A 12,500-nucleotide genomic window follows, 5' to 3' on the forward strand; every position below is an offset into this window, starting at 1 on the left:
CAAGGACAGACTGGAATAACAGGTAATGCCTAAAATCTTTATCCTTGAATAATAAAGTTTCTGAATCTCTCTCTCTCTCTCTCTCTCTCTCTCACTCTCTCTCCACCCCCCTACACAGACACAGACACACACACACCTGCAGTCGAGGAAGCAGACGTTATCATAGGTGTTTCCATCCACCCCACAGACACACACACACACACACACACCCACACATACACACCTGCAGTCCAGGAAGCAGACGTTATCATAGGTGTTGCCATCCAACACACACACACACACACACACACACACACACACACACACACACACACACACCTACCTGCAGTCGAGGAAGCAGACGTTATCATAGGTGTTTCCATCCACCCCACAGACGGGAACATAGGAGGCCGGACAGAGGAAACAGGGGGCTGACATGCCCGGCTTGTGGACTGCACACGGTCCATCGTGACGCTTGGTCACGCCGCTGGAAAAAAACAACAAACATGCAATGACTGTAGTAGTAGCAGCAGTAGTGGTAGTAGTAGTAGGAAAAACAACAAACATGCAATGACAGTAGTAGTAGTAGTAGTAGTAGTAGTAGTAGTAGTAGTAGTAGTAGTAGTAGGAAAAACAACAAACATGCAATGACAGTAGTAGTAGCAGTAGCAGCAGTAGTGGTAGTAGTAGTAGGAAAAACAACAAACATGCAATGACAGTAGTAGTAGTAGTAGCAGCAATAGTGGTGGTGGTGGTGGTAGTAGTAGTAGTAGTTGTTGTCATGATGTTGAGGAGGAGGAGGATCATCATCATCATCATCGCCATCATCACCACCTTCATCATCACCATCATCTCCACCACCACCATCAACACCACCATCATAATCACCACATCCACCACCACCAACACCGCCATCATCACCACTATCATCATCACCACTACCACAATCATCATCATCATCACCACCACCACCATAACCACGACCATGACTATAATCACCACCACCACCACCACCACCACCACCACACCAACAGACAACAGGAAGCACAACACCAGCAGCAGCCGGAGTCACTGACTGGCAGTGCAAGGTGCAGGGGTTGCTGTAGGTCACGTGGTCCTGACCGCACACTGGCTGACGCACGTTAAGGCACCCACAGCCCTGGTCCCCAGCCCTGCACGGCCCTTCATGCGCCTTGCCCTCGCCGCTGGAAACGCATGCACACATAGACACACACACGAAAGAGAGAACTCAGAACTCAGAACTCAGAAATATTTTACTGCAAGGCCACCGGCCTGTTTGCAAAGGAGGTATATACATACAATTGCGACACACAAAATACCGAAAATAAAGAGGGGAGGGACCAATGTCATGGACACAACATTTCATAACTGAAAAAGTAGACAAAGATTATTGGCTCATGACATTTCCTTGAGTAACTTTAAGGTTTTTTGAAAAGTTATATAATCATGTCATTTCTTCTTCTCTCTTTTTAAAGGCGTAATAAATATACATTGCCACAGAGCGAGTCATGAGCCTGTTTTCATTTTGTAAAAGTAACGCTAAGTCTGTGTATTCATTTATGTTTCTGGACATTTTCACGAGGTATTTTTCCCTGATTAACTGATACAGTGGACATACTAACAGAAAATGGCGTTCGTCTTCTTCAGCGTTGCAGAAAGGACAGGAGTTTGATCTTACACACACGAAAGAGAGAGAGAGAGAGAGAGAGAGAGAGAGAGAGAGAGAGAGAGAGAGAGAGAGAGAGAGAGAACAAGAACAAGAACAAGAACAAAACTTTAATCTCCAGGTCTCCGGCCCCTAGAAAGAGGTCAAAAGTACACAATATGGTGATCACTCAGCCACAACAAAATGTAAAATACGTACTAACTTAAACCTGTAGAACAAAAGTGCTTCTTGTGCATAGTAAATTAATTCTAACTTTCATCACTGTTGTCACATAATTCCTGTCGTATCTTCAGGGCATTAAATATATAAATGCAGAGTTTACGAATACTGTAAACAGAACCATTCTTCAGCAAGTGAACATACGATTGACCTTCAGAGTTCAGATGTTTTTGCCGCAGGTAATTGTAAAGGCCACAATTGTTTATAAAATGGTTTTTATCTTCGATCACATTACAACATTTACATGCGTAATTTGAATTACATTTGAATGTTCTTCTAAAAAATGATCCATTTATTGGAAGCAAACCAAGCCGTAATTTTACCAAACAGTCCCTAAAACACTTTTTATCCACAAAGTCCAAATATTGCTCACACTGAAAACCAGTTTTAAACAGTCTGTAGTTATGATACATATCTTTAGACATTACTGACTCGTCCCACTCCTGCACAAATATATCTTTTATTCTGAGAGAGAGACAGACAGACAGACAGACAAACAGAGACACAGAGAGAGAGAGAAAGACAGACAGACAGAGACAGACAAAGACAGAGAGAGAGAGACAGACAGAGAAAGACAGACAGACAGACAGAGAGAGAGAGAGAAACAGACAGACAGACAGAGACAGACAGACACACAGAGAGAGACAGACAGACAGACAAACAGAGACAGAGAGAGAGCGAGAGAGAAAGACAGACAGAGACAGACAGAAGACAGACAGACAAACAGAGACACACAGAGAGAGAGAGAGACAGACAGACAGAGACAGACAGACAGACAGAGAGAGACAGACAGAGACAGACAGAGAGAGAGAGAGACAGACAGACAGAGACAGAACAAGAAACAGAGACAGAGACAAAGACAGACAGAGAGAAACAGACATAGACAGACAAGAAACACCAGGAGACAAGAGAGAATGAAAGTGACACCTACAATTATAATAATAATAATAATCATTATTATCATATTTATATAGCGCTGAATATTATGCAGAGACAAATCAAAGCACTTTCGCACCAGTCATTCAAACGCATGCATAACTCTAAAATTGGAAAAAAAAAACCCAAAACTGAAGATAAGGAAGAGGCAGGGAAGGGAGGCTATTTTGGGAAGAGGTGGGTTTTAAGGCCAGAGTTGAAAGAGCTGAGTGTGGAGACCTGACAAAGCAAAAGAGGAAGTTCATTCCAATTACAAGGTCCAGAGACAGAGAAAAAAGAAAGGCGGCCAACATCAATTCAGAACAGCAGCTGGCTAAAAAAAAAAAAAAAAAAAAAAAGATGAAATAGGATAAAACGAAATGAAAAAAAAAAAACAAAGATAAAATAAAATGGTTATAAAAAATAAAAATGGAATGAAATAAAATAAAATAAAATAAACCCCCGAAAACGGAGTATAGCTGCCTGCATGGCGGAGTAAAAACGGTCATACACGTAAAAAGCCCACTCGTGTGGATACTATACGAATGAACGTGGGAGTTGCAGCCCACGAACGCAGAAGAAGAAGAAGAAGAATGGATATAGAAATAGAATAAAATAAGATAAAATAAGAAAAACAAAACAACAACAACAACAAAAACCCCATTAAACCTCACTGGCACGAGAGGTGACACTCGTTCGGGTAGGTGACCCCATCCAGTCCACAGACGGGTTTTACGGCTCCGTCACACACACAGGTGGTACCACCCCCACCCCCGGCCCCACACTCTCCATCCCTCGCCTTCTCCACCCCCCTGAAACCACACACACACACACACACACACACACACACACACACACACACACACACACACACACACACACACACACACACAGCCTTTGTTGGGGTTTTCACGTAGTTGCAACGAGACTCTTGTGTGGAACGTTTATCAAGTGTGTTCACGTAGCAAGGGCACTTACACGGAACATTTTTCAAGCGTTGTTCAGGTACTAACAACAATCTTGCATAGAACGTTTATCAAGTGTTTTTCACGTACTAATAACACCCTTGCATAGAACGTTTATCACGTTGTTTTTTTCAGGTAGTAGCAACACTCTTACATCGAACGTTTTTTTGTTTTGTTTTTTCAAGTGTTTCACGTAGTAACAATACTTTTTCATAGAACGTTTTTCAGGTGTTTTACGTTGCAACGACACTTTCATACAACGTTTTTCAAGTGTTTTCCTGTAGCAATGGGACTTTTGCATTGAACGTTAATCAGGTGTTTTCACGTAGCAACGACTCTCTTGAATAGAAAGTTTATCACGTGTTTTCACGCAGCAACGATTCTCTTGCATAGAACGTTTTTCAAGTGTTTTCACGTAGCAACGATTCTCTTGCAAAGAAAGTTTATCATGTGTTTCCCGTAATAACGGCACTCTTGCATAGAACGTTTATCAGGTGTTTTCAGGTAGCAACGACTCTCTTGCATAGAACGTTTATCACGTGTTTTCACGCAGCAACGACTCTCTCGCATAGAACGTTTATCACGTGTTTTCGCGCAGCAACGATTCTCTTGCATAGAACATTTATCATGTGTTTTCATGTAACAACGACTCTTTTGCATAGAACTTTTTTCAAGTGTTTTCACGTAGCAACGATTCTCTTGCATAGAACGTTTATCAAGTGTTTTCCCGTAATAACGGCACTCTTGCATAGAACGTTTATCAGGTGTTTTCACGTAGCAACGACTCTCTTGCATAGAACGTTTTTCAAGTGTTTTCACGTAGCAACGACTCTCTTGCATATAACGTTTATCACGTGTTTCCACGTAGCAACGATTCTCTTGCATTGAACATTTATCATGTGTTTTCACGTAACAACGACTCTTTTGCATAGAACGTTTTTCAAGTGTTTTCACGTAGCCACGATTCTCTTGCACAGAACGTTTATCAAGTTTTTTCCGGTAATAACGGAACTCTTGCATAGAACGTTTATCAGGTGTTTTCACGTAGCAACGGCACTCTTGCATAGAACGTTTATCAAGTGTTTTCCCGTAATAACGGCACTCTTGCATAGAACGTTTATCAGGTGTTTTGACGTAGCAACGACTCTCTTGCACAGAACGTTTATCAAGTGTTTTCCCGTAACAACGGCACTCTTGCATAGAACGTTATTGAAGTGTTTAGCACGAAGTAACGACACTTTTGAAAAGGACGTTCATCAAGTGTTTTTTCGTGTTGGGATAAAACATAAGATAACTCTTTGGCGTAGAATAGTCATCAAGTACTACGACAAAGTCCTAGGTGTCGTGTGTGTGTGTGTGTGTGTGTGTGTGTGTGTGTGCGTGTGTGCAACAGCAGATCGTTTACCAATCGACTATATACGACAAAGCCGTACAGTTTTGTTAGACTGAGGTTCAAAAAGCTATATGCTACCATTTGTAACACAGACAAACACACGCGCTCGCGCGCGCGCGCACGCATTCTCTCTGTTTCATCATCCCACATTATTTTGTAAAGTGCGCTGTACATTATAGCCAGAACACAATACTGACTCTGCTGAATATTCTGATGACACTTAAAATAAAGGCAACTATAAAAAAAACCCATTTACATTCCAGACCATAATTATACCAAACCAGTATATATTTTTTTTAAATAAAAAAAAGGGAACGTACCTCGCTTGCTTTTCTTAATGCAGTGTAGCAAAAGACTATATTCAAGAACTAATCCAATACCTGATGCAATAGCAAAACTCATTCATTTTATCAACCAACACATTCCAAAGGCCTACAACTCCACCCCCCGCCCCATCAAAAAACAAAACAAAACAAAAAAACCAAAAAAAACCCAACCAACCAAAAACAATCGGTAGGGGTTATATCCCCACAGCATTTTACCAGCACTTCAGTTCACATTCATTGGTGTAGGTCTTTCCGTCTTGCCCACAGACTGGGTCGTACTTTTCTGAGCACACACAGACGTTGTTGTCCCCCTTGCCGCACTCTCCTTCGTGAAGAAGACTGATGTTGCTGAAACCCGAGCTTCACACATTATGTCAAATTGACACGCTTAACGTGTAGTACAGAACACCATGCATACACAGGTACATGCATATGTACGGGCAACAACCAGCACACATACACACAAACACACCGAAACAGACGCGCGCGCACACACACACACATACACGCGCGCGCGCGCGCGCCCATCATGTATACACGGAACGCAACCTGACCATTAATGTCATTTCCAGCTATCATACAAATTTACTTAGAATGAGGAAATGAGGAGTCAGACAGACAGGCAGACAGACAGACAGTGATGGCCGAGTGGTAGAATCCCACACTCGCTAGAATTGTCTCCCATTACACTAGGCATTTATTGGTGGTCTGGATGCTGGTTATCCGTAAAAGAACCCTCGACAACAAAGACGTTTCCCCCAGCAAAATGTCGTGGTAAGCTCCTCTCTCTCTCTCTCTTTCTCTCTCTCTCTCTCTCTCTCTATATATATATATATGTGTGTGTGTGTGTGTGTGTGTGTGTGTGTCCAAGTGACTGAAGCCTTACTGCATGACACAGGAAACGAATGATGAGCGCCTAACGGCAGATCTCTGTCGACTCTGCCCAGGTAGACAGCCCATTATGCGAATGACTCAGTTTGTAAAGCGCTTGGAGTTAGGCCTCAGACCGAAAATAACCGCTATAGATACATATCAACAACAATAACACGACCACTACTGCTACTGCTACCAATAAGAGCATCAAAAACAACGACGACAGCAAGTTGTGTTCGACAAGACTAAGGGGAGTAATTCACCTTACTGTGAATAATCGCCCTTTACATAAATCAGCAGCTCAAGGCCTAAGAGTAGGACTCCGTTCCTGTAAAGCGCTTAGAGTTTGATCTCTGACAGGGGATGGGTGGTAATTATTTTAAGGTATAGAAGTATCAATCATCATCAGTTAAGAACCAGGACTCCCACGACCCGACCAAAGCCAGGACGCCGCAAGGACCAGCCTCGGACCGACAGCCAGGACTCCCCCCAACCCGAGCACAACCAGGACTCCCCCCAACCCGAGCACAGCCAGGACTCCCCCAAACCCGACCACAGCCAGGACTCCCCCCAACCCGAGCACAGCCAGGACTCCCCCAAACCCAGCACAGCCAGGACTCCAACACCCGAACACAGCCAGGACTCCCCCAAACCCGAGCACAGCCAGGCCTCCCCCAAACCGAGCACAGCCAGGACTCCAACACCCGAACACAGCCAGGACTCTCCTCAACCCGACCACAGCCAGGACTGCCCCAACCCGAGCACAGCCAGGACTCCCCCAAACCCGAGCACAGCCAGGACTCCCCCAAACCGAGCACAGCCAGGACTCCAACACCCGAGCACAGCCAGGACTCCCCCAACCCGAGCACAGTCAGGACTCCAACACCCGAGCACAGCCAGGACTCCCCCAAACCCGAGCACAACCAGGACTCCCCCAAACCCGACCACAGCCAGGACTCCCCCAAACGCGAGCACAGCCAGGACTCCCCCAAACCCGACCACAGCCAGGACTCCCCCAAACCCAAGCACAACCAGGACTCCCCCAAACCCGAGCACAGCCAGGACTCCCCCAAACCCGACCACAGCCAGGACTCCCCCAACCCGAGCACAGTCAGGACTCCAACACCCGAGCACAGCCAGGACTCCCCCAAACCCGAGCACAGTCAGGACGCCACGCGGACCATCCTCGGACCGCAAACACGGACATCCCCAGCACATCCATGGCCAGGACACAGCGAGGAATCCCTCCTGCTCCTCCCCCCATGCCCCCCACCGGACCGCTAGCCAGGACTACACGCCCCCACAGGACACCAGGACGAACGCCTCGACCACACCACCCTACACGGAACAGACCATAGCCACGAACGACTTGACCTTAAGAATGGGCGAAATGCCATTAGATCGTTAAACTCACAAACTCACACTCTACGTTTACGTTTCAATCAAGAAGCACAGACACAGAAAAGGGGAATGTGGGGGGCTGGGGGGGGGGGGGGCGGGGTGGCTGGGTGGCTGGGGGGGTGGGGGGGGAGGTGGGGGGGTGGGGGTGGCGGGGACTCACTGGCATCGCAGTTCACAGGCGTTGCTGTAGGTCACGTTGTCCCGGCCGCACACAGGGACGTAACTCAACGGGCAGGCACAGTCCGGGGTACACTCCCCTTCGTGACCCAGATCCACGTTCCTTGGGGGCAAAAAGAAATCACAGTCACGCGTCGAACCCAGTTACGAGATTCAATTTTATTCCCCCCCCCCTCCCCCCCCCTTCTCTCTCTCTCTCTCTCTCTCCCATGCATCGAACCCAGTTACGAGATTCAATTTTATTCCCTGCTCCCCCCCCCTCTCTCTCTCCCCCTCACACGCACACAGACACATACACACACATTCAAGAGACATTGATCTGCAGATGCGCTTATAAACCACATCCGTTTCTATGGGACCAAATGCTTGACAATTTAAACCGTTTTCACCCCTGCCCCCCACCACACACACCCTGCCACCGCATCCTCCTCCCGCCCCCCCCCCCCCCCATACCCCACCCACCGACAAACACTCCTCCCCTCCACACATCATTCCAACACTTCACCCCCCACGCCCCCTTCTCTCCCTCCACCACCTAAACCTTCCACACGCTCCAACGACACAAAAGACAAAAACGAAATATAAAGCAAGACAAAGCAAGACAAACAAGTTGATTCCCCATAGAGGGGCATTGAAACATTACAGACATCCCTCTTTCTACACATACCATGCAAACAAAAAGAGTGATGTCAAACAACAACAACAGCAACAACGAAAACAACACAACAACAACAACGAAAACAACACAACAACAACAACAACAACAAAAACCACTTTGCTTTTCCTTTCAGAGTTCATCCCGTCATCTAGTTCATATTTCATATCTGATGTTGCTTGTAATACTGCCGCTGTGTTGTGTGTGCACTGTGTGCATGAGCAGTTTTCTGAGCACATCATATGATAACCCCCGGCTTTGTTGCTGCTCTGTGTGTTCGCAATGTCTTCACTTGCTTTTGAGAATCTTCTTCTTCGTTCGTGGGCTGCGACTCCCACGTTCACTCGTATATTACACGAGTGGGCTTTTACGTGTATGGCCGTTTTCACCCAGCCATGTAAGCAGCCATACTCCGTTTTCGGGGGTTTGCATGCTGGGTATGTTCTTGTTTCCATAACCCACCGAACGCTGACATGGATTACAGGATCTTCAACGTGCGTATTTGATCTTCTGCTTGCGTATATACACGAAGGGGGTTCAGGCACTAGCAGGTCTGCACATATGTTGACCTGGGAATTCGGAAAAAATCTCCAACCCCTTACCCACCAGGCACCGTTACCGAGATTCGAACCCGGGACCCTCAGATTGAAAGTTCAACGCTTTAACCATTTGGCTATTGCGCCCGTCTGGTCTTGCGAATAGTATCATGTTTAAAGCAACAAAAGCACCCCTCCTTTCTCCCCCCCCCCCACCCCCTACCTGCAGTGGAGCTCACAGGAGTTGGGGTAGGTGTGGCCGTCCACCCCGCACACGGGGGCGTATACCCGGGGACACTGGCACACCTGGGGCTGCTGGCACTCCCCATCATGCTTCTTGACGACCTGGCTGCAGCCGTCAGTGGCACCAGGACACAGCATCAGTGGTGCAGGAGATAGATATAGATAGGTAGGTAGGTAGATAGTGCAGGGGATAGACAGATAGACAGAGACAGATAGAGAGAGAGGGGGGGTTGGGGGGGGGCAGACAAAGACAGAGAGAGTTGAAGAGAGATGCAGAGAGCGCGCGCGCACGAGAGAGAGAGAAAAAGAGTTAGAGAGAGAGAAACAGAGAGAGCGACAGGCAAACACAGAGAGATAGAGACAGAGAGAGACAGAGAGAGACAGAGAATGGAGAGACATACAGAAACGGAGACAGACAGAGAGAGAGAGAGAGGGATTTTTTTTAAAAAAAGAAAAGAAAAAAAAATTGAAGGTTCCTGTTGCCTTTAACGGCAATAAGGGCACACCCACTGTGTCTGGAACTCAGCACAGGAATGTGGCGCCCAATCCTCTCATTCTGCCATTTATACCCCCCCACCCCCACCCCCTCCTCCAGCCGAAGTCAGGTACCCATTCACACCTGATGGAGTGAGGAAAATCAGAGTAAAGTGTCTTTCCCATGGACACAGCACTATGCAGGAAACAGGGACAGGAACCCTGATCACTGGTGAACAGTGTATCAAAAGTCCAACGCCTAACCGATCATGCTACGGATAGAGACAGACAGACAGACAATAAAACAGAGAGAACAGAGAGACAGACCCAAGGTTACTAACTTGAGCAATGTATGATGAAACCAAATGCTTGAGGAGACTACTACACATCTCCTACAAGGAGCACAAGACCAATGACTATGTGCGGAACCTGGTCAGCAACCTTGTTGGGCCCCAAGAACCACTGCTGGCGACTGTCAAACGACGGAAGATGGCATGGTTTGGTCACGTCAAACGACATAACACCCTCTCCAAAACCATCCTGCAAGGGACTGTAGAGGGAGGGCGCAGACGGGGACGGCAGAGAAAGAGCTGGTCCGACAACGTCAAGGAATGGACCAAAATGACGATGCCAGATCTCCTCACGACAGCTGCCAACAGAACGGCGTGGCGAACTGACATCTTCCTCATGTCCCCCCCAACGACCCCAGCGGTCGAGGGAATGAGTGAGTGAGTGTGACGATGAAATTCGTTTTCAACTATGACCATAAGGACAGCAGAGGAGGCAACTGCTGTCCCGACTATCTGGTCCAGAGTGTCTTGCCCAAGTTGCATCCCCACTCTCTCGGCCTAGAGGGTTTTAGGACAGTCGGCGTTGGGATGGGCCCCAAAGACCAACTTGCCCCCAAGGCTGCAGCACCAAGAGCCAGTGCAGTTTTGCCATCTAGCTTTGGGAGTCATACTCCATCACGAAAGACTAAGCTGCTGCGAGTGAATTCCAATGACTGGGGTGAAGAAACCACTGCTCATACTGTTATCATTTTGCTGTTGGCCCAACTGTAAGCTAATTTCGATCTCTGGGACAGCCGACAATGGTTGCACACTTGACTGCAGTGAAGAAACCACTGATCATTCAGCTCTCACTTCGATGTTGGCCCAACTGTGTAAGCTTATGTCGATCTCTGGAACTACCGACAATGGCTGCATACCCCCACACTGTCACTCACTGGCACTGAAGCTGGCACTCGTTGTCGTAGGTGACGTCATCCTTCCCACATACGGGTCTCAGCACGGGCTGACATGCGCAGTTCGCCGCGTCACTCCCTCCGCACTCCCCCGTGTGAGCCAGCAGTACTCCCCTGGAAATGATTACAACTCAGAAGTTTCAGTTTCAGGTTCAGTATCATCCCGACGACTCACCCCACCCACCCCTAACCTCAACCCTAACCCACCCCTAACCTCAACCCTAACCCACCCCTAACCTCAACCCTAACCTACCCACCCCTAACCTCAACCCTAACCCACCCACCCCTAACCTCAACCCTAACCTTAACCCACCCCTAACCTTAACCCTAACCCACCCACTCTTAACATTAACCCTAACCCACCGATAATCTTAACCCTAACCCATCCACCCCTAACCTCAACCCTAACCCACCCACTCTTAACATTAACCCTAACCCACCGATAATCTTAACCCTAACCCATCCACCCCTAACCTCAACCCTAATCCACCCACCCCTAACCTCAACCCTAACCCACCCACTCTTAACATTAACCCTAACCCACTCATAATCTTAACCCTAACCCATCCACCCCTAACCTTAACCCTCAACCAACTCCACCGAACCAAAAAGACCCGAGAAGCAAGGTGGCTGAATGGTTAAAGACGCTTATATACCCACTCGGTGTCCGTGAGGATCTGGGTTTGAACCCCGCTCGCCCTTTCTCCCAAGTTTAACTGAAGAAAAAAAAAAATCAAACTGGGCGTCTAGTCATTCGGATGAGATGGTACACCGAGGTCCTCTGTGCAACGCGCACCTGGCTCACTGAAAGAGAATCCATGGCAAGAAAAGTGTTGTCCTCTGGCAAACACACACACACACACACACACACACACACACACACACACACACACACACACCCACACACACAGACCTACCTGCACTGCAGCTGACACAGGTTACTGTAGGTGACACCGTTGGTTCCACAGACTGGCCTCAGGATGGTCGGACACACACACACACACACACACACACACACACACACACACACACAGACTTACCTGCACTGCAGCTGACACAGGTTACTGTAGGTGACGCCGTTGGTTCCAGAGACTGGCATCAGGATGGTCGGACACACACACACACACACACACACACACACACAGAGACTTACCTGCACTGCAGCTGACACAGGTTACTGTAGGTGACGCCGTTGGTTCCACAGACTGGCCTCAGGATGGTCGCACACACACACACACACACACACACACACACACACACAACACACACACACAAAACAGACACACACACACACACACACACACACACAACACACACACACACAACACACACACAGACACACAGACACACACACACACAAAACACACACACACACACACACACACACACACACACACAGAGACTTACCTGCACT

General features: G+C 47.6%; 1 protein-coding gene across 1 annotated transcript in view; it reads right to left on the reverse strand.

The window, feature by feature from the left end:
- LOC143297662 (uncharacterized) overlaps positions 1-12,500 on the reverse strand; it is a 14,011-nt gene that overhangs the window by 1,028 nt on the left and 483 nt on the right. The window contains exons 2-7 of the mRNA XM_076610082.1: positions 11,069-11,200; positions 9,350-9,475; positions 7,919-8,038; positions 5,701-5,832; positions 1,033-1,184; positions 323-431 (exon numbers count right to left, since the gene is read on the reverse strand). Of these exons, the coding sequence (XP_076466197.1) occupies positions 323-431; positions 1,033-1,184; positions 5,701-5,832; positions 7,919-8,038; positions 9,350-9,475; positions 11,069-11,200 (771 nt within the window). The remainder of the gene's footprint in view (positions 1-322; positions 432-1,032; positions 1,185-5,700; positions 5,833-7,918; positions 8,039-9,349; positions 9,476-11,068; positions 11,201-12,500) is intronic.

The sequence above is a fragment of the Babylonia areolata genome, chromosome 23 (assembly GCF_041734735.1).
Source record: "Babylonia areolata isolate BAREFJ2019XMU chromosome 23, ASM4173473v1, whole genome shotgun sequence".
In the NCBI taxonomy this organism is placed as follows: domain Eukaryota; kingdom Metazoa; phylum Mollusca; class Gastropoda; order Neogastropoda; family Buccinidae; genus Babylonia; species Babylonia areolata.